The sequence below is a fragment of the Pleurodeles waltl genome, chromosome 7 (genome assembly GCF_031143425.1).
Source record: "Pleurodeles waltl isolate 20211129_DDA chromosome 7, aPleWal1.hap1.20221129, whole genome shotgun sequence".
NCBI classification, from domain to species: Eukaryota; Metazoa; Chordata; class Amphibia; order Caudata; family Salamandridae; genus Pleurodeles; species Pleurodeles waltl.
Window position 1 is genome coordinate 291,415,955 of NC_090446.1, and position 22,779 is coordinate 291,438,733.

The following is a 22,779-nucleotide window of genomic DNA, read 5'->3' on the forward strand; positions in this document are numbered from 1 at the left end:
ACAGGTCCCCTAACGCCTCGTCTGACCCAGGCATTAAATAATGGTATAAAGCAAGCTTTGTACCATTGTTTAGCCCCTCCACCTACCCGTGCATTATATTAGCATGGGGATAAATATGGGGCTATTGGATTAGCACCATTTTTCAGATGGGAACGCCTACATTGCATCTCATTGACACAATGTAGGTTAATGCATCTAAAAAATGGTGAAAACGCCAATATTTTGATGTTAGACGGGTCTGACGTCAAAATATAAATATGGAGTTATTTTTGTGCCAAATTTGTGTAAAGAAAATTATGCCATTTCGGTACAAAAGGAGTGTAAATATGCCCCAAAGTGCTTAAGCGTGAATTAGTGCAGTGTATGTTTGGGGTGGTAAAATGAGGGAGATTCAGGGAAGTGCATTCAGGCGAGAGTGAAAAGAGGGTGCTGAAGAGGAGAGAGGAGGTTGAAAATGTGCAGATGGATGAGATGTGAAGAGAAAAAGGGCAAACATATCTAACATAAAGCATACATAACTGAAAGCCTTACTCCTTCCACAAGCCTCAAAATTATTTAATTCGCAGTCTCACAATTTCAGAATTAAAACCTTTCTAATGTTAAATATTTATAATTAATAATTGTTGTTACTCATTTATCTTAAACAGTTTAGAACCGTTGACAGGGCTAACAGTACTAACAAGTTTTAGGTGTATGTCAGTTGTTGTGTTATATGTCTGGGTGCAACAACGTTTAAGAGAGAAATCAAAATACAGGCCGGGTTGTGCACTATAGGAATCACAGAAATTTTATTTTGCATGATCCCTTTTAGAGAGCCCCCACTTTTTTCATCCCACTTTAAAACCTGTCTGCACACATTTCTGTATGACCGAGTGCAGCCACCAGATGTGGGTGCTTCCTGATGTCTGGTTAGAGCATTTTCTTCAAAAGTTGATGCCACATGCAGTGCAAGATTCTGGGTAAGCGCGCACTTTAATGGGCCTGAAGTTGTTGCAATGTACAATTTGCACATTAAAGTCAAGGGTGAACATATTAATACAGTAAGATATGGATCAGTTTCTTATTTTATTATGTTTAATATTTAAGAATATACATTTCCGCTGCTTTATAAACCCTGCTTTATCACTAAATTGATTTCTCCTCAAATGCACCATTTGTCAAACATTTTTCAATTTTGTAGCCTTGGGGGAAGGACTCACCCTGGACCCTACGTTTGTCCATTGAGCTTGCTTACTTCACTTGCTAGATAAAATTCATACCCAGATTTTTACACCCCATTACTTTCAAATGCCAGCAGCTGTCACTGTCATAGTCATTAAATTACACAAATATATAATCACATACAGTTATTACTAGTTTTTCCTGTGTGAATAGACACTGGAAATATTCCATGTTTATGGCATATGACAAGGTAGGTCGATTCCTCAAACTACTTTCACTGATCAGCAATTCACTCGCTCATAGATCACTATAAACAAACATTTAATACACTGCCTTAGTTATTATTGAGAGCAGGTCTGGCATTTAATCTATGTCCGCTCATTTCTTTATTAAAACAATTTCTCAAGCTAAGTCCATTTCAGTACGATGATGTTTTTGTCTTTTTCTGATACAGATGTGCCTGATAGTGTCCAACATCTTCCTTAGGATAAATGTGCATCTTGAAAGGTTTGGTGGTGAGTAGCCTCAGTGGATGGTTTTCGATATGGCTGTTAATTCCAGTTTATACCCAGAGGATATGAATTATTGTTGTACAAGTGTCCTTTATAGGTTTATCAAGGGAGGCTCTGCTTAACATTTCCATGTCACTGTTTTCCTTTTTTATTCTCACACAGCATTCTACTGGTACTTACCCACTCAATCCTTGCAGTCCCTGATTTTCCCTGGTGCCCTCATGAATTTACCCTTTCTGATCATATTCCTATTTCAAACATCATATCCATTGTTAACACTGTTATATCCAAAATCTGTGCTCATGCCTTAACTGCTTTCGGCACCTTTGCCTATATAATTGATGCTATTATTATCTAGATTTGTGCCTGAAGTGTAATAAATTCCTTCAATCGTTTCATCATTATCCTCATTTTTTGCCATTCTACCTTTGCCACTATTGTCCCTATTATTGCCCAGTGTCTTCTTTTTTCATAAAAACTCTCGCTGTGTCATTATGTTTATATTCTCAGAGAGTAAATAGGCTGTGATCAAATTATAATTGTACTATTTTCTCAGCCCACACCTTTGATGCCACCACTATTATAATCAGTACCTTAGTACCTCTGTTTACTTTCTCCATACTTAATTTCCTTCTTCGCCTTAGCTAAACAACTAATTTCCTCATTTAACTCTACTCTTATATCACAGTGCACTTTATACTTGTTAATCAACTCAAGGTTTCACCATCTCTTTTCATACCTTCATTGCCTTTCTTTCCTTCACCTGTTTCTTCTTCTTCCACAACACTTATGCTTATATCCTCTTTCCAAAATTCACTCTTCTGTCCACATTGTATCCATTGTTTCAAAACCACACACTTTCTTGCCTCCTTTTTTTATACAGTATTCAGGCTGGCATTGTCATCATTACTTCCATCAATGTTTTCATTGCGCCCATATGTCATCTATACATTGATCCCCTCAGTTACCTATTTTCATCTATGTATTGCCTATATTAATGCGGGCTATATCTTAACTGCTGCTATTTTCTTCTTTCATAACATCCGCTATCCACGTCTATGACAGCATTGCCTTCATAGTTCAACCCTCACGATACTGAATGTGTTATATAGCATGACAAAAACAACATATGTCACAAATAATGGCTACTTCAACCTAAACACTATGTTACCTAGTAAGTATAAGTAAATGTGAAGTTAAGAATAGCAAATATACTCTTCACATACCAATGTATTGGTAGACAAAGTAGTGGATGTATTATATTTTTTGGTCAACATTATTGACCTAACTATAGTGACATACAACCTGTTCATGCTTTCATTGGCTGTGTGATTATCTGACATCAAGAAACAATGCTAGTATAGGCCAATGAGACACAGTTTTGATGTTATCTATCTTTCTCTTAACTTCCATGGACAATGTGGGATGCAAGCTCCTTTTAATGTCCATGCAGCATATCTATGAGCACCTTTAATCAGCCTTTAATGTCCAGAATGGTTCAGAAAGGTCACTACCTTGCCACCAGAATAGTACATAGTTTACATTTTTTTTCATTGAGGCACACTTTTTGTCTTGCAGAACCAGTCCGTACAAATGAACAAGTTGGTCTCCAGTACACTATGCCAAGCCCACCTGTGGTTACGGAGCAGTACATGGATATGAGTATGAATGTAAGTATACTAAACTGTCATAGTTGGAGGTTATGCGGTATCATATAATGCCATTGTGAAAACTGCATTGTTGGTTGACTGGGGTGTGAACCCTGGTCAGGCAACACCCACAATCACTTGTACCTTGAACCACAAAAAGTCGCTAACTTAACATGTGCTTAATCCCGGGTAGCTTGGCACAAAAAGCTGTCAGACTTAACTTAGAGGCATTGTGTAAAGTGTTTATGCAGCACATAAACAGTAACAAAGTGAAAACACAGCACAAAAAAAAATCTCACACAATTTAGAAGAATAGAGTTAATTTTAATAAATTATCTGGCACCGAAATAACAGAAACTCAATCAGTAGAATCAGAGTTATGAATTTTTTACAGTTTTAGTAAAAACTAGTGCCTCAAAGACCAAAGTGCCAACTGCGGACATCTAGTCTCTGGAGACCAGATCAAAGTAAAAAAATATGGCAGACGACGATGTAGCGCACTTCAGACACTAAAGTGCATTTAGCCAGGTCAGTTATTCAGACTTAGAAGCAATTTTGAGGAAAGAGTAGTAGAAGGTAAAGTCCAGCAGGAAAAGGCTGAAGGAGGTGTCTGAGGGGAGAGCCTCATTGTCAAATAGCCTTGGCTCAAAGTTACAGTGAAGATTTCTATGTTCATTCTTACCCTATGAAATGGAAGTCAAAAATCTTCTGCGGGATGAGGCAGAAAGCTGAAGCCGAAGAGAGTTCCACAAGGCCTGATACCCCGTAGGCGAAGGACCGCAGAAAAGGATTTGCTGCTGTGCAGAAAAGTAGAATGGGAGAAGCAGCAAAGTCAATGTGATCGGTAATGTATCTTGTGTGGATAGTGGAGCAGATTGGTCCCGGTCTCCTTCTGGTTCTCAGAGAAGTTTTGAGCCAAAAATGTTTGCAATCAACAATTTTGTGACTTACTCATCTGGGTACTTTTAGCACCACAGCTAAGTGTACTGGACTAGTGGGACACCTCTTGGGAGTTCAGGAATCACTCTGGGTGGGTCCAGATGCGGGATTAAGATGATGGGAGTCTTTTGCTTTTGTGTACCTGTGGCTCTGAACACGAGGCCAGCAAACTAGCCTTTGGAGTAACTCTAATAGTCTGGGATTCAGGTGAAATTGCAGGGCTCAACAGTGGGACTGCCCTCTGAGGATTCAAGAGAGGCTCCAGACAACAAAGCAATACTTCCCACTACAGCAACAGTCTGGCAGAGTGCACAGCAACAAGCAGCCCTCTGAGAGTCCTTCCACTGGTCCAGTAGATTAACTGAAGAATGGGCCTCAAGGTACTATTTTTATACCTTGGTGTCCTTCTTATGGAAGGTGGGAGAAGCTTTTAGAACGTCTCTTTGAAGTGTATGGAGCTTCCTGACTCCCCTGCCCTGGCTCGAAGTTGGCTGCATCGACAATATGGGGTTGTTTGGCCTTCTGTGTGAAGGCGGGGCACACCCTAGTCAGTTGCAAGTGGGGCTTCTGTGAATCTACTATGTGAATGCCTGGTAGGAACTCATAGAATCCAACTGTAAGCAACACTTATAGACTGCCATGCTCGCGGTGGTGGTCTGGACCGCTGCCAATGCGGTGGTCCGACCCCCACATTACAACCCTGGCAGTCAGACCACCAGGGAACTGACAGCTATACCAGGATCTTGGATCTTGGCAGTCTGGAGGTGGCAGAGGTCCTAATCTGCCAATGCAGTACTGCCCTGGGGATTGTGACCTCATTCTCTGCCATCGGTTTTATGGCAGTAACATTGCTGGTGCACCCTGCAGGTGACAACATTGCCACTGGTTCGATTATGAGCCAGATACAATACTGTAGCATGTTTCCTGCTAAACTTGGGTTTCAGCCTGCCGACCTAGCAGGAAACCTATAATAGCTCTGGCAGGGAGGTTGCCGCGTAGGCAGGGGCTACCCTGTCGGGAGTTTGGCGGACGGAGGTTTTACGCCCCCCCGAAACTCATAATGGTGCCCTTAGTCATGTGACCGAAGACAGGCTGCAGGCACAAAAGGCTAAGGCAGTAAAATACATAGTTTCTAAAAGTTGCATTTTTGAAATTGAAATGAAAATCCAAATTAGGCATTAAAGAGCATTTATTGTTACATTTTCATAGATACGAAACATGATTTCCCAATTGGAAATTGAAGCTTATTACATGTAATAAGAAATCCCTATTGTTAGCCTAAGGGAGGGATAGGCCTCACAATCATGAAAAACAAATTTAGGAGTTTTTTACAACCAGGGAATGTGAAACATTAAAGTACATGTCCAACCTTTCAATTGCGCAGCTACCTAGCGCTTACCTTAGGGATGGTGTATATGTATTGAAAGGGGAGTTTAAGGCTTGGCAATGAGGTTTTAACCCAAGTCAACTTGGCAATTTAGAACTGCATTCAGGCTGCAGCTGCAGGCCTGGGACATGTGCTAAGGTGCTACATGAGTGGGTTGCACAATAAGTGCTGGGGACCCACTGGTAACTTTTAATTTACTGGGTCTGATATATGGTACACCACTCAACTGGAGAATTATAAGTAAATTAAATATGCCAGTTAGATGTAAGCCAATCAAACCATGTTTAGGGGATGGAACACATATACTTTAGCACTGGTTAGCTGTGGTAAAGTTACAGAGTCCTAAGGTCAACAAAACCAAATTTCAGCACAAAAATGGAGGTAACTACTAGGCAAAAAATCTGGATGAAGATCACCCTGAAGCTGACAGGTCAGTCAGTGGTGGCTGCTTTAACTAACGCTCGCTGGGGTCGGGGGAGGTGTCATCCAGTGGGGATGTTTGTTCATGGAGTGTTGGTGCAGGGGTGGGATATAATAATAAAAAATAAAAAAAAACACTTACTTGCTGCATGCCGCCTCGGTGTTCCTTACAGCCTCGGTGCTTCTCTGCGTCTTCTCTCCCTCTGCGTCTTCTCTCCCCACCCAATCCAGACACTTTTCTCATACTGTTACCCAGCATGAGAGAAGCACCTGGATTGGTCTGAGCGGCCTGAAATGCCGTTCAGCTGTTGGCTGGGAGCCTGCACTGGTTCTTCATCCGTGCTGTGATACTCAGCCCAGATGGAGAGTTCTGAGTGCTCTTGTCAGTTTGTCTGACCTTGGACGGGCGGCCAAACCAACATGCGCACTTAGAGTGCAGAATACTTCTCCTCCTCCTGCTCACAACGATCCCCCTGCCCTATGAGAAGGAAGCAAAAAATAAAATGATAATACAATAGTTGTAATATCATTTTATTTTTCTGCTGCCTTTCAGAAGCAGGGCAACACTCCTCTGCCATAGTGAAAGGGCCACCCTTGAGGTCTATCAGCCATTAAGGTATCAAACCTTAGCAATTAAGGGCCAGATGTAGCAAAGGTTTTTACCTATTCTATGTCTATGGGAAAAAGTGTTCGTACATATGGCCCTAAGTTCCTTATTCCTGATCTCTTCTACCTGAAGTTTTAGATATCCAATGAGTAGTGACCCTTTTTAACTTTCTCGTTGAATATTGTTTCATAATTTGTGATAATGAACTTGTATCAGGTTATATGTCTGGTACTGTGATCCTGATGACTAAAATTACACTAGAATGTCTGTACTTATTTGTTGTATCTAATGAGTTTGAATATCCTGTAGTAGTAGCCCCTGAGATGGATTGTGCAGGCTCTAAAATAGGGGTATGTAAAATTATGTAATTATTTACTGAAATTTTGTAAAGGTTCATGAACACTTGGGAAAATTAAATCAAATTACTTTATAGATCAAAGTGTTGTTTTCCAATCTGTCACATGCCTTTTGTGACATGTTGTGCATGAAAGTCTCATGCAGAGAAAAATTAGGCAAAATTGCAAATGTGAAACTTGGGGAAATTTAACGGATGTCATTTAACCCTGAACTTGAGAATTTCATGAATTTACCCAGTGTTATTTACATTTTGCCTATGTCTGTTAAAAAGATTTAAATTGAATATGTTAACTGCATTTCTGCAATCCTTGGTGTGTCATTTCAAAGATATAGGGCCTGATTCACAAAGGTAAACTTAGACATTTAGGGGGTCATTCTAACCCTGGCGGTAAAAACCGCCAGGGCGAATGACCGCGGTAGCACCGCCAACAGGCTGGCGGTGCACCGCCGGGCATTCTGACCGCGGCGGTACAGCCGCGGCCAGAAGCGGAAAGTCGGCGGGCTCCCACCGACTTACCGCTGCCCGGGAGAATCCTCCATGGCGGCGGAGCGTGCTCCGCTGCCATGGGGATTCTGACACCCCCTACCTCCATCCTGTCAGGATGGCGGTAGGGGGTGCCGCGGGGCCCCTGGGGGCCCCTGCAGTGCCCATGCCAATGGCATGGGCACTGCAGGGGCCCCCGTAAGAGGGCCCCACAAAGTATTTCAGTGTCTGCTCAGCAGACACTGAAATACGCGACGGGTGCAACTGCACCCGTCGCACCTTCCCACTCCGCCGGCTCAATTCTGAGCCGGCGTCCTCGTGGGAAGGGTGTTTCCCACGGGGCTACCGGGCGGCCTTTTGGCGGTCGCCCGCCAGCCCGTGGGAAACCCAGAATGACCGCTGCGGTCTTTTGACCGCGGTACGGTCTTCTGGCGGTTCCCGCTTGGCGGCACCCCCTTAGTCTAAACTTGGACCAAACGTCTAAGTTTGAGACTTTGGGATTCACAAAGGGCTTTTACGAGTACCATCTTTAGGTCTGCATTCAGGGCAAAGATCCGCCCGAGTGCAAACCTAAAGATAGTAACCCTAAAACATCATAAAAAAATCAATGGGTTGGATAGTGGTCATTTAATATGCTAGATTTCAAGTGAGGATTTCCCAACTGCTGGCTGACAAACGGTATGATCATGAAGCACTTACATGGGAGACCGAGAATCATTACTGTGTTATGGGAGTTCGTTATCCAGGGACAGCAGTGGTCCAGATAGCCTTTACCAAGCAACAATCCTCCTTTAGCCATACAAAAACTTCAAAAAATGCCTGCATGAAACCATGTGTGCCCCTTGTGCTCAATTCTGGTTTAGAGTATGTCTGAAAATTCTCAACAAAAATGTAGCTAAAGGAGAAAAGGCATCGGGATAAATAAGGGTCAGGTGTATTATTAAACTGGCCACATAAACTGGTTGTAGTTTGAGATCAGTGTTTTTCCGACCAGTGTGGAACCTTGCGACCTGACCTATGTACCAATTACAAATTGTAATGAGTCATAATTAGATCTTCCTCATTAATATTCATGAGGTTGTTTGCAAATTGTGGCTCTATCCATTGGGTCATAATCCTAGAGATGCTGGTCTGCAAGAGTCTGCTGGCCATTAAGTCTCCAACTGCTTTTTAAATGAAGATTTTCCTTTAAAATTCAATCTGTTTTCCTCAAAGTAAACAGGGCTGCATTTTATTTAAAGTTTTCTTTTTTGGAAAAGTTTGTTTGAAAGTTTTCAGTGGTCCCCTGCACCAATGCCTATTCCCTAACCAATTGTTTTTTTTAATTCATGAAGGGGAAGGTTCCTATTGGGAATCTTTCCTTTTGTAAATGGGTTAGTTGGTGCATCACATCAATTTGGTATTTGCAAGGGATGCCTGCAACACGTACTTCCTAATACAAAATCATCAAGGAGTCACAAACCTATATTGGAAGTTGTTAACTTTTTCCTGACTCCTAAAATGGGTTTATTAGGTAGCAGAAATTATTTTTGTGGTTGAACACGCAATTTGGACTATTGGTGGCTTTAAAAACATTTAGTACATCTGGCCACATATTTGCACAAGATGAGACAATCTGGTGAAATGAGAGAACAAAAACTGCAATAAAAGATTACTTGTTCCCCGGCTTTTCACTGAACAAAATATAGTATAATGGGAGAGTAAACCAAAGACTGGGTGCAGTCTTCAAAAACGTAAAATCCAATATGTTTGTGTGTTGGGGTTTCCGTCTAGTTTTCTCGTCACACACTACTACAAGCTTTAAGTAAGTTCTTCAAATCTTTAAAAAAATAGAGAGGACCAAACACAGAAAATGAATAATTGTCGAAGCTCACAACCCTTAGTCACATTCTGAGACCAGGAATAAAAACACCCATCCCACTTATGGAGTTTCCAACTTGCCCAATAGATAACACTTGGGGGGTGATTCTGATTCTGGCGGGCGGCGGAGGCCGCCCGCCAGAATTCCGCCCTCCATTATACCGCTCCACGGTCAGAAGACCGCAGAGGGTATTATGAGTTTTTCCCTGGGCTGGCGGGCGGTCTCCAAAAGACCGCCCGCCAGCCCAGGGAAAAACTCCCTTCCCACGAGGATGCCGGCTCGTAATCGAGCCGGCGGAGTGGGAAGGTGCGACGGGTGCAGTGGCACCCGTCGCGTATTTCAGTGTCTGCAAGGCAGACACTGAAATACTTTGCGGGGCCCTCTTACGGGGGCCCCTGCCGTGCCCATGCCATTGGCATGGGCACGGCAGGGGCCCCCAGGGGCCCCGCGACCCCCCTACCGCCATCCTGTTCATGGCGGCTTTCCCGCCATGAACAGGATGGCGGTAGGGGGGGTCAGAATCCCCTCGGCGGCGCAGCGAGCTGCGCCGCCTTGGAGGATTCGAAGGGGCAGTGGAAAACCGGCGGGAGACCGCCGGTTTTCCCGTTCTGACCGCGGCCAAAGCGCCGCGGTCAGAATGACCAAGGGAGCACCGCCGGCCTGTCGGCGGTGCTCCCGCCCCCGTTGGCCCTGGCGGTAGAGAACCGCCAGGGTCAGAATCACCCCCTTGATGTGGGGATAGTTCTGATGGCAAGGCATAAAGAAGGCCGTCACTCGGGAAATGCACCTGTGTTGTGAGCCAAGCCCAGCTTTTAATGCAGCATTTATTAAGAGCATTTCTTGTTTGAATGGTGCAGGTGGGGCTAGATGCCAATTCTTAATGCCATGGCTAAAATCTGCAATGGGCATAATCAACCCACTAGTCCACATTATTTTGGTTGTAGTACAGACATCTGCCCACCCTAGTGAATTGTCCACCTTGGGAGTGTTCCTCAGAAGTTTTTCAATTTTACCATGCTTACTACTTACGTAATAGTAAGATGGTAAGAAACAAGGAGGCCTATTGACTAGTCTCTGGGCAGAAAGTGGATACAGGGCAGAATTCTGTGGGTAGTATAATTTACCACTCATGTTTTAGGGCCTAATTTATAGCTGGCCTACTGTTGAATAACCACATTACTCCTATTGACATTTGTTTCGCTAGGGAAAGTGAAAGCAAGAAGTTGGGGCTAAGGCCATGAAACGGCAGAACAAATTGTGCTCAGATACAATATGATGGGGTAATCACACTCTATAAATTCGGTCTGACCTGAGCTGTACTTTTGTAACAGTTATGTCTGTGAATTAACAATGAGATATACATTTGGCCAAATTTCACGTGTTTGAATCCCTGTTGTTAACTCAGCATTTGATTCTTCTTGCATCATAAAAATTTAAATGACTAGCATTGAGTTTTATAATGTTAAACAGCTATTATTTAGTACTAAGTAACTCTTCAAGGTGAATGTGCACTTTATAAATACATAATTATGTTATAGACTATGGGCCTAATTCAGAATTCGGCGGGCGGCGGGCACCGCCCGCTGGGCGGGAACCGCCACTTGGCCACTCCACGGTCAAAAGACAGCGGAGGCCATTCTGGCTTTCCCGCTGGGCCGGCGGGCGCCCGCCAAAGGAGCATCCGCCGGCCCAGCAGGAAAGGCCCTGCAACATTGAAGCCAGCTCCGAATGGAGCCGGCGGTGTTGCAGGGGTGCGACGGGTGCAGTTGCCATGCAGACAGTGAAAATCATGGTGGGGCCCTGTTAGGGGGCCCCTGCCAGTGGCATGGGCAGTGCAGGGGCCCCCAGGGGCCCCACGACACCGGTTCCCGCCATCCTGTTCCTGGCGGTAAAAACCGCCAGGAACAGGATGGCAGGAAGGGGGTCGGAATCCACATGGCGGCGCTGCTTGCAGCGCCGCCATGGAGGATTCTCCCAGCCGGGGGAAATCCGGCGGGAAACCGCCGGACCCGGCTGGGCGACCGCGGCTTTACAGCTGCAGTCGGAATGCCGAATGAAGCACCGCCAGCCTGTTGGCTGTGCTTCCGGCGACCTCCACCCTGGCGGTCTATGACCGCCAGGGTTGGAATGAGGCCCTATGTCCTTTCTTAGTGACCAGAATGAGATGAAAACTCAAAAATATAATGCTACCTATAGTCCTCTCTCCACCAAAAAATAATTCTGATGACTCGTTGCACAAAATGACCTGTGAAGTGAAATGGAAAGTTGGACACTTGATAACTTTCCCATGTCCACTGCACAGCCCAAATCCATTGCTCAGAAGACAAGCCTGTTCCTTTGAATTTGCACTCATTTACCTTGGATGCCTTAGATTCATATTATTTAAGTGACTGGTATGGCTAAAGTATCTGTATCATTGTTAACTCTTCCAGTCTGGCTAATCATCTGTTTTTTCATGATTCTTCACCATTCATGTAACTCCCATGGGAGCACTTCTCCAAGAAACCCATTCTAACTATGAAAAGGAAATATTCTTTGTGGCATTTGTCATGTGTTAAAATTAAGTTTATGCCTATTGTAGGGTGAACCGAACTAAAAAGGCTAATCAGGAGTGAAAAACATTTTGTTTATAGACGTCCAGGAGTTTAGTTTACAGGGAGTGTGTTAGTTTCTTTTACAGTCTCTGCAACATCTCTTAGGCCAGACACATGAACAGACTGTGAAGTGAAGGTGCAAGGCCTGTTTTTACCAAATATTTCACTTGTATGTTCTTTGATACACATTTCACAGTATTTTGGTAAAAATACAAAAAAACAACTCTGCCTTTGTATAATTCTTTTCAAGTAAAATTCACTTTTGATATTGTTTAAAAAAATGTTTTGCCTCAGGAATGCTCAGGGATAATAACTCTATAATCAATGATCAGCAACACTGTTTTGCATGGTTTTAAATCTTGCTAATGAAGCGTTGTTCCTCAACATTTTCCAGAGATAGAAAAAAATGTACCCATCAAAACTTTACCCTTGATTTATCGTTTCATGGGGTCATGCCCCATAAACATCTACTTCTAGCTACTGCCCCGATTTGTGAGCATTCCCATGCTAGGTGTAGAACACCTGCATGGTCTTGCCTGCAGTGGACACATCTGTGGGAACTTGTAGTGTCTATTCTGTGCAGTTGTGCTAGTGTACTGTATGCCCTATGAAGAAATTTAGGCCCATATTTATGAAAAGTTAGCTGAACTCCATATTTATATCTTGAAGCTAGACCCGTCTAGTATCAAAATATATGAGTTAGCGTCATTTTTAGGAAGCGGCAACCCACCTTGTGCCGAATTGCAACAATGATATGGAAAGTGGGCGTTCCCTTCCTAAAAATAACACTAGTCCCCTAGCACCACATTTACCTCCAGACTCTAAAACAATGCGCACCTAGGAGGCGGAGCCACAAAATGACGCTAAGACCGATTAGGGCCAAATTTTAACGCTTGGTCAGACAAGGCCTTAAAGTACTGTTGGGCCCATTTCCATAAGGAAATTTCATAGAATGGGCACATAGATGCCCACCCGACCCCCTGCATCACCACCACCCACACCACAGGAACACTACTGGAGGAGGGAGCCCATCCCAGGTAAGTTTACGTGTATGTGTGTTGTGTGTCACTGGGGGCCACTTACATGGCGCCCCCTGGCTGGCACTGGTTGTGTTGGGGTAGTCCTCAGGACTCTGGTCTCCTATGTTGGGCATTGGGTTTGTGGTAATGACTCCTGTCTATACTTAGCCTGGAGTCATTTTTTCTCTGCTTGTGTGCCAAAAGTGAAGCTAGGCTGACTAGCAGCAGATTTTTTGCTGCTAAACAGTCTAGTGTCATTCTTGGTCCACTAGTGCCATTTTCCCTAATGCCATTCCACACCAGCTAGTGGCTTTTTTTCAGATGCTAGCCAGTCGTTAGTGCCATTGTGCGTGTTTTTTTTTTAAATATGGTGCACGGATGGCGCTAGGAAATGGTGTTAGCTCACACTATAGGTTTTGACGCACACCCTGGACCACAAACAAGCATCCTGGGACCTGTATCACCCTTAATCAGCCAGGCTCGCTTGAATCCAGTTTCACAGTGAGCTCGGAATCCGTGTCTGGGCATACCAGGCGCACTTATGGAGACAAAGGTAAACAAAAACAAATGATGGACAGAATGAGGAACCAATCAAACATTCACCCTTAGCCACAGATCTGGGTTTAATCTATCAGTTCTTTTGCTCACCATTCCAATACCAGTTTGGACCCAACCACATGCAAATCAGACTGCCAGGCCAAATCCCTTCTAGACTGGAAACATATCACCCTTTTTCGGCCAGGCTACATTGAATACAGTGGCACAGTGAGCCAAGGTCCCACATCTGGTCATACCCGGCGCACGCAAAAACAAACAAACACAAATGATGGATGAAATGTAGAACCAATAAAACATTGACCCCCAATCACTAGGTGCAGCACCACTTTTCTTAAATCTGGCCCCCTGTGTAGATTCTGCAAAGTTGACCTGTGGGACACAAAGCTCGATTAGGCAGGGGCAATCATATCTTCCAGGAGCAGGGAGAGCTTGTGGTATTGACTTTAGCCAATATGTTATTGTCACAGCTGATAAGTGAGAGTGGGCAATATGACAAGCAACTTTTCGGGACCTTTCAAGTTTAAGCAGAAGTGTTACTAATGCTATATATGCTTATATGACTTATAAAAGTCTGTGGTTAGCCCGTCCAAGCCAGGGGCCTTCCTGTCCACCAGAGAGCCAATGGCCTCCAGACTCTTATCTTTTCCAAAGTTAGACAAATAAACTTGCTATGGTGGTCCTCAAGCCAAACCTGCACAATGTCATGTAAGTATGCATTGATGCTATCCTATAGCTCAGCCACATATAAGAGTTCACATTTTCTGCCAACACATTGTCCCTATCTGTGAAAGTAGTGATCCACTCCATCCCTGTGACTCTCCCTTCGAAGGATTCAGACAAGATTGCTACCATGTCTCTTGCCCCCCTTTATTGTCTAGCCAGTGCATTTTTTCCTAAATGTGTAATCTTGCTATCCGCTATGTCTCTGTACTGTTGAAGAAGTGAGCTCTGCTCATGTAGATAAATGTGGGACGGGTGGTTGGTTACTTGTGCCTCTCACTCTGCCAAGTCCACCACACTTTGCATTAATTGCCTAAGGTTGTCTTTAAGGGCCCCGGTCTGCCTAACTATGAAGGCCTCCAATATAGTGGCATGTTTCTTCATGTATTGGACCATCCCCTCATTGAGCTGGAAGAATTCTGTGACAGAGGTCTGGAGTCCAGAGTAGACACTGAGTCTAATAGTGAATTGGCTGGGAATCTCCAGTGCTGGGGGTAGAAGAGGGAGGGTGGTAAAATTAATGTGAGCCTACCTGGTGAGTGGTGAGAGAGCATGCAAGGTATGTGGGTGGCATCTGCCACATAGCGGCCCACACCAGGGGTGACTAATCAGCAATCTATCTGAGACCAAGTCTCATGTGGTGGGGAGTGATATGTGTTATCCCTGTCTGCCAAGTGCGCCATGCATCCTGCATCCCTTACAGATCAATGAAATCCTACAATGCCTTCATAGCCTGTACATGTTGTGAGCGGCATCTCCCAGAGCAGTTCATCCGATCATCCATAACCAGGTTTAGGTCCCCAACCAATATCACTGTGCCCACATAAGTGCTTCTAAACTAGGTGAAAATGTCTGGGTCATCCACATTTGGTGCATAGGTGTTAATCAGTGTCAATTTAAACAAGTTCAATATGCCAATTAGTATGAGGTAGCAACCTCCAGTGTCAGCATATATCTGGTGTACATTGAAATGACTTTGTGGGTATATTAGGATACAGACCCCACTAGAGTAACTACTATAGTACAAGAAATATCTATGTGAGCGACATTTAGAGTGAGCCCTGATTGCTAAGGGGTAGGGTTGTTACCTGCAGGAGTGCAATATCAATTGTATGTCTGTTGACACCCTGCAGGCTTTAAGGCAGTCTCTGAGTTCTCTAATATTTCATGCAAGCCAGGTTATGGACTTCTTATAAAGGAGGAAAGTGTTAAAGGATCTTAGAGGAGTTTTAGTGTGACCTGTTGGTGGGTAGAAGTCAACACATTTAGAAATATAAACTTTACTGCTGCAAAGATAGTTGCAGAGATCAGATCTAAACACCCCACACTAAATACCCCAAAGTTCAGCTCCAGCCCCACAATAAAAACTTAAAGCTTCATGTGTAGATGTAACATGTAACAAGGAAAATACAGCTGGTATCAGGTGATCTACTCCGTGAGATGCTGCAAAGTTTGCAGCATGCTTCCTATAATAAGCATTATGCAAATATATGGAGCTGTGGTAGGGACCCATGTGTCCCAACACAGTGAAATAACATTGTGAGTCTGGGACCTTGAAGGTAACGTCCCTCTTGGACCAACACAGAAGCCAGAATGATGTGTTGGAGGGCGACACAGGGGTTGAGGCAACCTACACAGAAATAAGTAGCTGCATCAATCCTCAGTGGCGAAGTTCTGTTCAGACCATTGGGATAGACTGTGTCTGGGGCCCACCCTGTTAACTGTGCTAGGGACCAGGTGAAGAGAGCATTTTGCAGAACCTAGAAGCCTCAACATGGCTCTGAAGGAGGTGAGTTTTAACATGCAGATCGAACTTTAGCCATGTTAGATAAAGCATGGAGTATTTGAAATCATGGCCACGTAGTGTGCGCTTCACCTCAAGGAAAGTAGGTTGCTCTTTTGCATCAGAGTAGTGAAAACAGTGAATATGGAGAAAGCGGATCCTGCATAGTGCCTGAGGTCCCTTCCCTAGAGTCAGTGTCAAAGCAACATCGTAGTCACAAAAGTTTAATAGCTTGGCAATAATTGTTCGAGGTGGAGTGCCTTGCAGCAGATGCTGGCCCAAGGACCTGTGGGCTCACTCCATACAGAACAGTGGTGAAGCTGCCACAACCATACAGGTCAATGAGCAGAGACTCAACATAGGTACTAATCAGCCAGTATTCGTGGATTCAGCGATGAACATAATGCGTAAGCTCGTAAGCTATTGTGCCTGGAGCGCAACTCTAAATGTTCATTTTTTAGATGTCACTGCCAGCAACTGTTTTTACCATTTTCACAAGCCTCATTTTGCTGTTGATCAAATCATCCTCAAGATCAGATATCCTGTGCTTTGTGCCATCCAATCCGAGTGACTGTCTGTCCATTCTTTCTGTGAGGCAGTCAAGCTACACTATCATGGAATCTATTTTTGCATCAATAGATTGTATCCCAACCTTTACTTCAAAGAGAGTAGCTGCAGTTGAATCTGGGTCCTCCTGGATTACAGGTCCGCCCGAGGCTTCTGTCTGTACAGGTGCCATATCCTCAATTCTCTGAGCATGTCTATCATCAAACCTTAGATTCCCCTGCCTGGAGCATCCTTTGCCGGATGGCAAGTTGGGCTAATGGGTGCAGGAATCACTGGGGCAAGGTGTCTCCCTGAGCTGGGCAGGGTACTGTCCCTGCAGAGCAGCTATGCACATAGGGTTGAGGTCCCATTATCTGTGTCTCTGCAGCATGCAGATAAATACTCAGAGGCTCCTCATGAGGCTAAGCAGGGCATGTCTGGAGCCAGCTCTGGTCTGAGATGTCATCCCACTGGCAATCTCCCCCAGCACTCTCTACTGCATGGCCATGCCCCCGCCCAACCAGAGGCACTTGCCTTTCTGGGGTCTACAGTAGATACAGTGCTGCATATGATTCCTCCTGTAGGGAGAGATTGATGGCCTAAACAGGGGCAGATTATGGGCCTGGGGGATAGGCATGAGAACTAGCCAACTCTGCGGCTGGGATAGGAGGGTGGGCTCAAGCTCGCCAGCTACCCTGTTGCTGCCGGGGCTCAAAGACTTCACCCTCCAGCTAGGCCACACACAAAGCCTGCTTGTGACTCTGACTGGAGCTTCACTTTCACACTCTTCCCAGTACATAACACTTCGGTCCCCCGTTTACAAAAGCTGTGAAGAGCTGCCTGGATCTTCCCCTCAGCTATGAGATTAATCCAGCGTGAGTGGAGCTCCATGCTTAGGCTGCCATATTGATTGTGCATTTAGCGACACCCCCTACACTGATGCAACCTTGCGGGAATTAAGGCTACCTCCTCTACTTCACACAGAACCTCAATTCAATTACTTCACTCATACTTTGAAATGTATAAGTGGAGGATGTGAACTGGCCTGATGATATACCAAACTCAGATAAATGGTAATGATTCAGGTAGAAAGTAATGGGTTCTGTAGTGCTCCATGTATGATCCAATTCTCCTAGTTTCATTGTTCCTATGTTCCTCAATCTGACACTAGTTGGTTGATTAAGACTTAAATGATACTCTTAGGGCTTTGACCTGCTGATATTTTCCACCCACAGGTTCTTGTTTCATAAAATTCCAGGACTTCACTTTCATCCACTGATTGATTAAACTAATCAGACTAATTGTGCATTTGTTAAATCTAGTGGATGGGTTAGATATTTGGCACCAGTGCTGGGGCAATTTTTCACTGAAATGTATAGATTCATAGAATGCAGTGGTGGAAAACTACATTTACATGAACAGTCCAATGTGAAACCTGTACAGAATGGATTTAATAATTTGGACTCAGTTGATCAGTCTATTACTGATCAAATGTCAGAGCAAAATTGCATCATCACCACAACACACCATCACCACAATCATACAGTGATGTTAGTCACTGTGTAGTTACGTTTGAGATGGTATTTGTGCTGAAAAGAAATTTTTCATTTGCATATAACTTTTGAACTTGTGGATGGCTTTGTCGAAAACTTGGCCAGCTACTTAGTCAGTTAAGTTTTGGCATACCCAGCCTCATTTTGCTGTCAATCAAATTGTCCTCAAAATCGGATGGCCTGCACTCTGTGTGGTCCAGCTGAAGTGATTGTCTGTCTATTGGTTTGGTGAGGCAGTCAAGCTGCACCTGCATGAATTTTTTTTTTGCATCAGTAGATTGTTTCTTCAGGGCCTTTAGGTCAGAGAGACATGTGTCCAGAGAAAAGGAAGGTCTCACATTTGCTTGAGTTAGAGCTATTGGCGCTGTAAATTAATAACTGGACGTTTCTTGCCACATAAATTGGTCAACCGTGGCTCATAATTTGTTCTTTTCCTGTCACATAATTCCAGTGGCCCTGCATATAACTAAATCGCTTCCATTTACCTTCTTCCTCTATCTGCAGCAAAAAATGAAAATGTCACCATTTTGCATTCTAATTTTGAATCCGCCATGCTTATTCAAATAGAATTCCACTTTTACCACCCACCCCCCATCAGAGTTTCTGGCTGGCTAACACAATTCCCCCCAAATAAAGACACAAAGCACCCACTGAGGAATACCAAGAGAAATAAACAAACAGGGTCACGCAAACATATCAAGAGTGTTCAGTCGGACTATAATAAGGATGTTAATTTTGGCCCGAAATATGGTCATAATTGCAATAAGGAAAGATTAATAAAACATATACAATTATCATATAAACCCAATAAAAAACTTTTTCAGAAATGAACCTTTGCATTGGACCTGCAATTATAAATTAAGCACTGCATGCTAAAGGGATTAAAAGTGATTGTATATATATATATTAAAAATGCCTAAGATGGCATTAGAATAATGATGCCTCAATAGTCACATTGAACTGCGATAGCTATGGGTTGGAAAGGAAAGCTTTAGACACCTGCATGTTATTATTTAAAATTAAGCTCTGAGTGAGCTAGAGGTATTAAAAGTGGCTGTCTATATATATATATATATATATATATATATATAAAAAATGTCCGTTATGGCTTTAGAATACTGGTGTTTTAGTATCCACATTGAACTGCAACAGACACGCATTACAGAGAAAAGCTTTAGCCAAAGGCATGTGATTATTTACAATTTAAGCACTGCTTTAAAGTGGTTAAAAGTGGTTGTACATATATTAAAAATGTCCGAGATGGCTTTAGAATAAAGCTGCCTAAGTATTCACATTGAACTGCAGCAGTTGCATGTTGCAAAGGAAAGCTTGAGACACCGGCACATGATTGTTTACAAATTAAGCACTGCGAGATAAAGTGGTTAGAAGTGGATGTACATATATTACAAATGACTGTGATAGCTTTAGAATTATGGTGCCTTACTATTCACATTGAACTACAACAGCCACGCACTGGAAAGGAAAGCTTTAGGCACCGCCACTTGATTATTTACAAACTAAGCACTGCTCTAAAGGGGTTAAATGTGGCTGTACAGATATTAAAAATTCCTGAGATGGCTTTAGATTAACGGTGCTCCAATATTCACATTGAACTGCAGCAGCAGCATGTTGCACAGGAAAACTTTAGGCACCTGTACATGATTAGTTTTAAAGTGGGCCCTGCAGGATTTAGCTGAAGAGATAAAAAGTGGCTGTACATATATTAAAAATGCCTGAGATGGCTTTAGAATACAGGTGCCTTAGTATTCAAATTGAACTGCAACACCTGTTAGGCATCGGCACGTGATTATTTACAAATTAAGCACTGCGCTTAAGGGGTTAAAAGTAGCTGTCCATATAATAGAAATGTGAGATGGATTTAGAATAACGCTGCCTCAGTATTCACAGCGAACTGTAGCAACCACGAGTTGCAAAGGAAAGCTTTAGGCACCAGCACTTGGTTGTTTACAAAGAAAGCACTGCAAGCTAAAGGGGTCAAAAGTGGATGTACATATATTAAAAATGCCTGAGGTGGCTTTAGACTATTGGTGCTTCCATATTCACATTGAACTGCAAAAGCCATGCTTGGAAAGGAAAGCTTTAGGCACTGGCATGTGAATATTTACAAATTTAGAACTGCAAAAGTGAGATAAAGGGGTTAAAACTGTCTGTACATATATTAAAAATGCCCAAGATAGCTTTAGAATAATGGTGCCATAGTATTCACATTGAACTGCAAATGCTGTGCATTCCAAAGGAAACCTTTAGTCACCTGCACATGAATATTTACAAATTAAGCACTTCTCGAAGGTGGTTAAAAGTGGTCCGAGATTGCTTTAGAATTATGGTGTCTAAGTAATCACATTAAACTGAAACAGCCTCATGCTGCAAAGGAAAGTTTTATTGTTTACAAATTAAGCACTGTGAGCTAAACGGATTAAAAATGGTTGTACATATATTAAAACTGTCCAAGATGGCTTTAGTAATGGTGCCTCAGTATTCACACTGAATTGCAAAAGCCGCACATCAAAAAGGAAAGGAAAGCTTTAGGCACCAGCATTTGATTATTTAAAAATTAAGCACTCGCTATAGAGGTTAAAAGTGGCTGTACATATATATTTAAAATGCCAGAGATAGATTTAGAATAATGGTGCCTCGGAATTCATATTGAACTGCAACAGCTGTGCTTTGGAAAGGAAAGTTTTAGGCACCTGGATGTGATTATTTACAAATTAAACACTGCTCTAAAGGTGTTAAAATTGGCCCGAGATGACTTTAGAAAAAAGGTGCCTAAGTATTCACATTGAACTGCATCAGCCACATGTTGCAAAGGAAAGCTTTAGGCACCAGCATGTGATTGTTTATGAATTAAGCACTCTGAAACAAAGGAGTTAAAAGTGTCTGTACATGTATTAAAAATGTCCATGATAGCTTTAGAATAATGGTGCCTCAGTATTCACATTGAACTGCAAAAGCTGCACATTGTAAAGGAAAGTAAACCTTTAGGCACCGGCTTGTGATTATTTATAAATTAAGTACTCTGCTAAAGAGGTTGAAAGTGGCTGTACATATATATTTAAAAAGCCAGAGATGGCTATAGAATAATGGTGCCTCAGTATTCACATTGAATTGCAACAGCCGAGCATTGGAAAGGAAAGCTTTAGGCACCGGCATGTGATTAGTTACAAATTAAGTTCTACTGTCACACAATATAGATATTGAGTATAATAAAAAAAGAAAATACTACCATTAATGGTAATAATTTGAATTATAACAAAAATAAAATCAATTAACACAGTTGAGATCTTTGAAACTAGAACTGAATGAATTCATTTTTTTTTGCATAAATGTGTTTATTCAAAGATCTCTGTTAAAACAAGCTATACCATACCACTATCACAAAATTACTCACCAACTGGAAAACTAACTATGCTGCCACAAAAATCCAGCCCAACAGACCATAAAGCGCTATAATATAGAAGCACTTTTTTGCGCATACAAAACCAATCTCAAAAGAAAGCACTGCTACAGTTTGGAGATTTATTACGGTTGCTACAATATAACAATATGTGTGTTGTTTGATGTCACTTTCACATAAATGCATTGTTAAAATCAACCTTTTAAGTGTTTATCTTCTTTTTTTGTCACCACGCAGCTCCAGTTACTGTATAAACCCACAAAATGTTGTTCAAACTTTATTTAAACACCACCGCGACATGTGCTTTATTACTTTTTCTACCACCTGGACAAAACCAGTGTTTATATTAAGCAACGTGAGTGCAAAACATGGACAAGTACTTGTTCCGAAGTAACCGCAAAAGAAAGCGCTGCTAGGTTTTAGAGCTTAATTACAGGTGCTATATGTTATAGTATAGTTTTATAGTGTGCAACTGTAATAAAGCGCTATAATGTAGGAGCACTTTCTTTTGAGATTGTCTTTGGAACATGTGCTCGACTATGGTATGCACGTATGTTGTTGGGTAAAAACAGTGGTTTTATTCCAGGTGGTAGTTCAAGTGAAAATCGCATAAAGCTCTAAAATGTAGCAGAGTTTTCTTATGTGTACAAAGGCAATCATATAAGAAAGCACTGCTACATTATAGTGCTTTATTACAGTTGCTACAATATCACATTATATTTTGTTTGATGTCTAGTTCCACGTAAATGTATTTTTAAAAGCAAACCTTTGAGTGTTTATCTGCTTATTTTGTCACTGTGCAGCTCTGTTTACCATACAAACACACAAAAAGATGGTTTTTAAAATATATTTACACAAAACTGAGCCATAAACATACAACTGTGAAATAAACAAAAAAATACAAACACTACCTAAAAATAATGTAAAAACAACAACAAACACGAGTGAAGACACACAAGCAGTCACATGTTTTTAAAAATGTATTTACATTCACATGTGACAGAAACAACAAATACCAGGAATAAAGAATGGAAGTAAGCTGAAAAAGCTCCAATACTGCTGAGTGCGATCATGCTGTGTAGTGTATAAAAAGAAAAGGTAATCCAGAAACCATGCTGAAAACATGGAGCTGCGTATGTTTTCAGTAGTTGGTCCATGCTATCGCCAGTGGCAAAACACAGGAAAAGGCATGATGTTTGCATGCCATTCGC

General features: G+C 42.6%; 1 protein-coding gene across 1 annotated transcript in view; it reads left to right on the top strand.

Annotated features, from left to right (window-relative positions):
* The window catches only part of BPIFB2 (BPI fold containing family B member 2), a 163,388-nt gene that overhangs the window by 35,257 nt on the left and 105,352 nt on the right, over positions 1–22,779 (top strand). The window contains exons 7-8 of the mRNA XM_069243679.1: positions 1,616–1,676; positions 3,252–3,343. Coding sequence (XP_069099780.1) covers positions 1,616–1,676; positions 3,252–3,343 — 153 coding nt within the window. The remainder of the gene's footprint in view (positions 1–1,615; positions 1,677–3,251; positions 3,344–22,779) is intronic.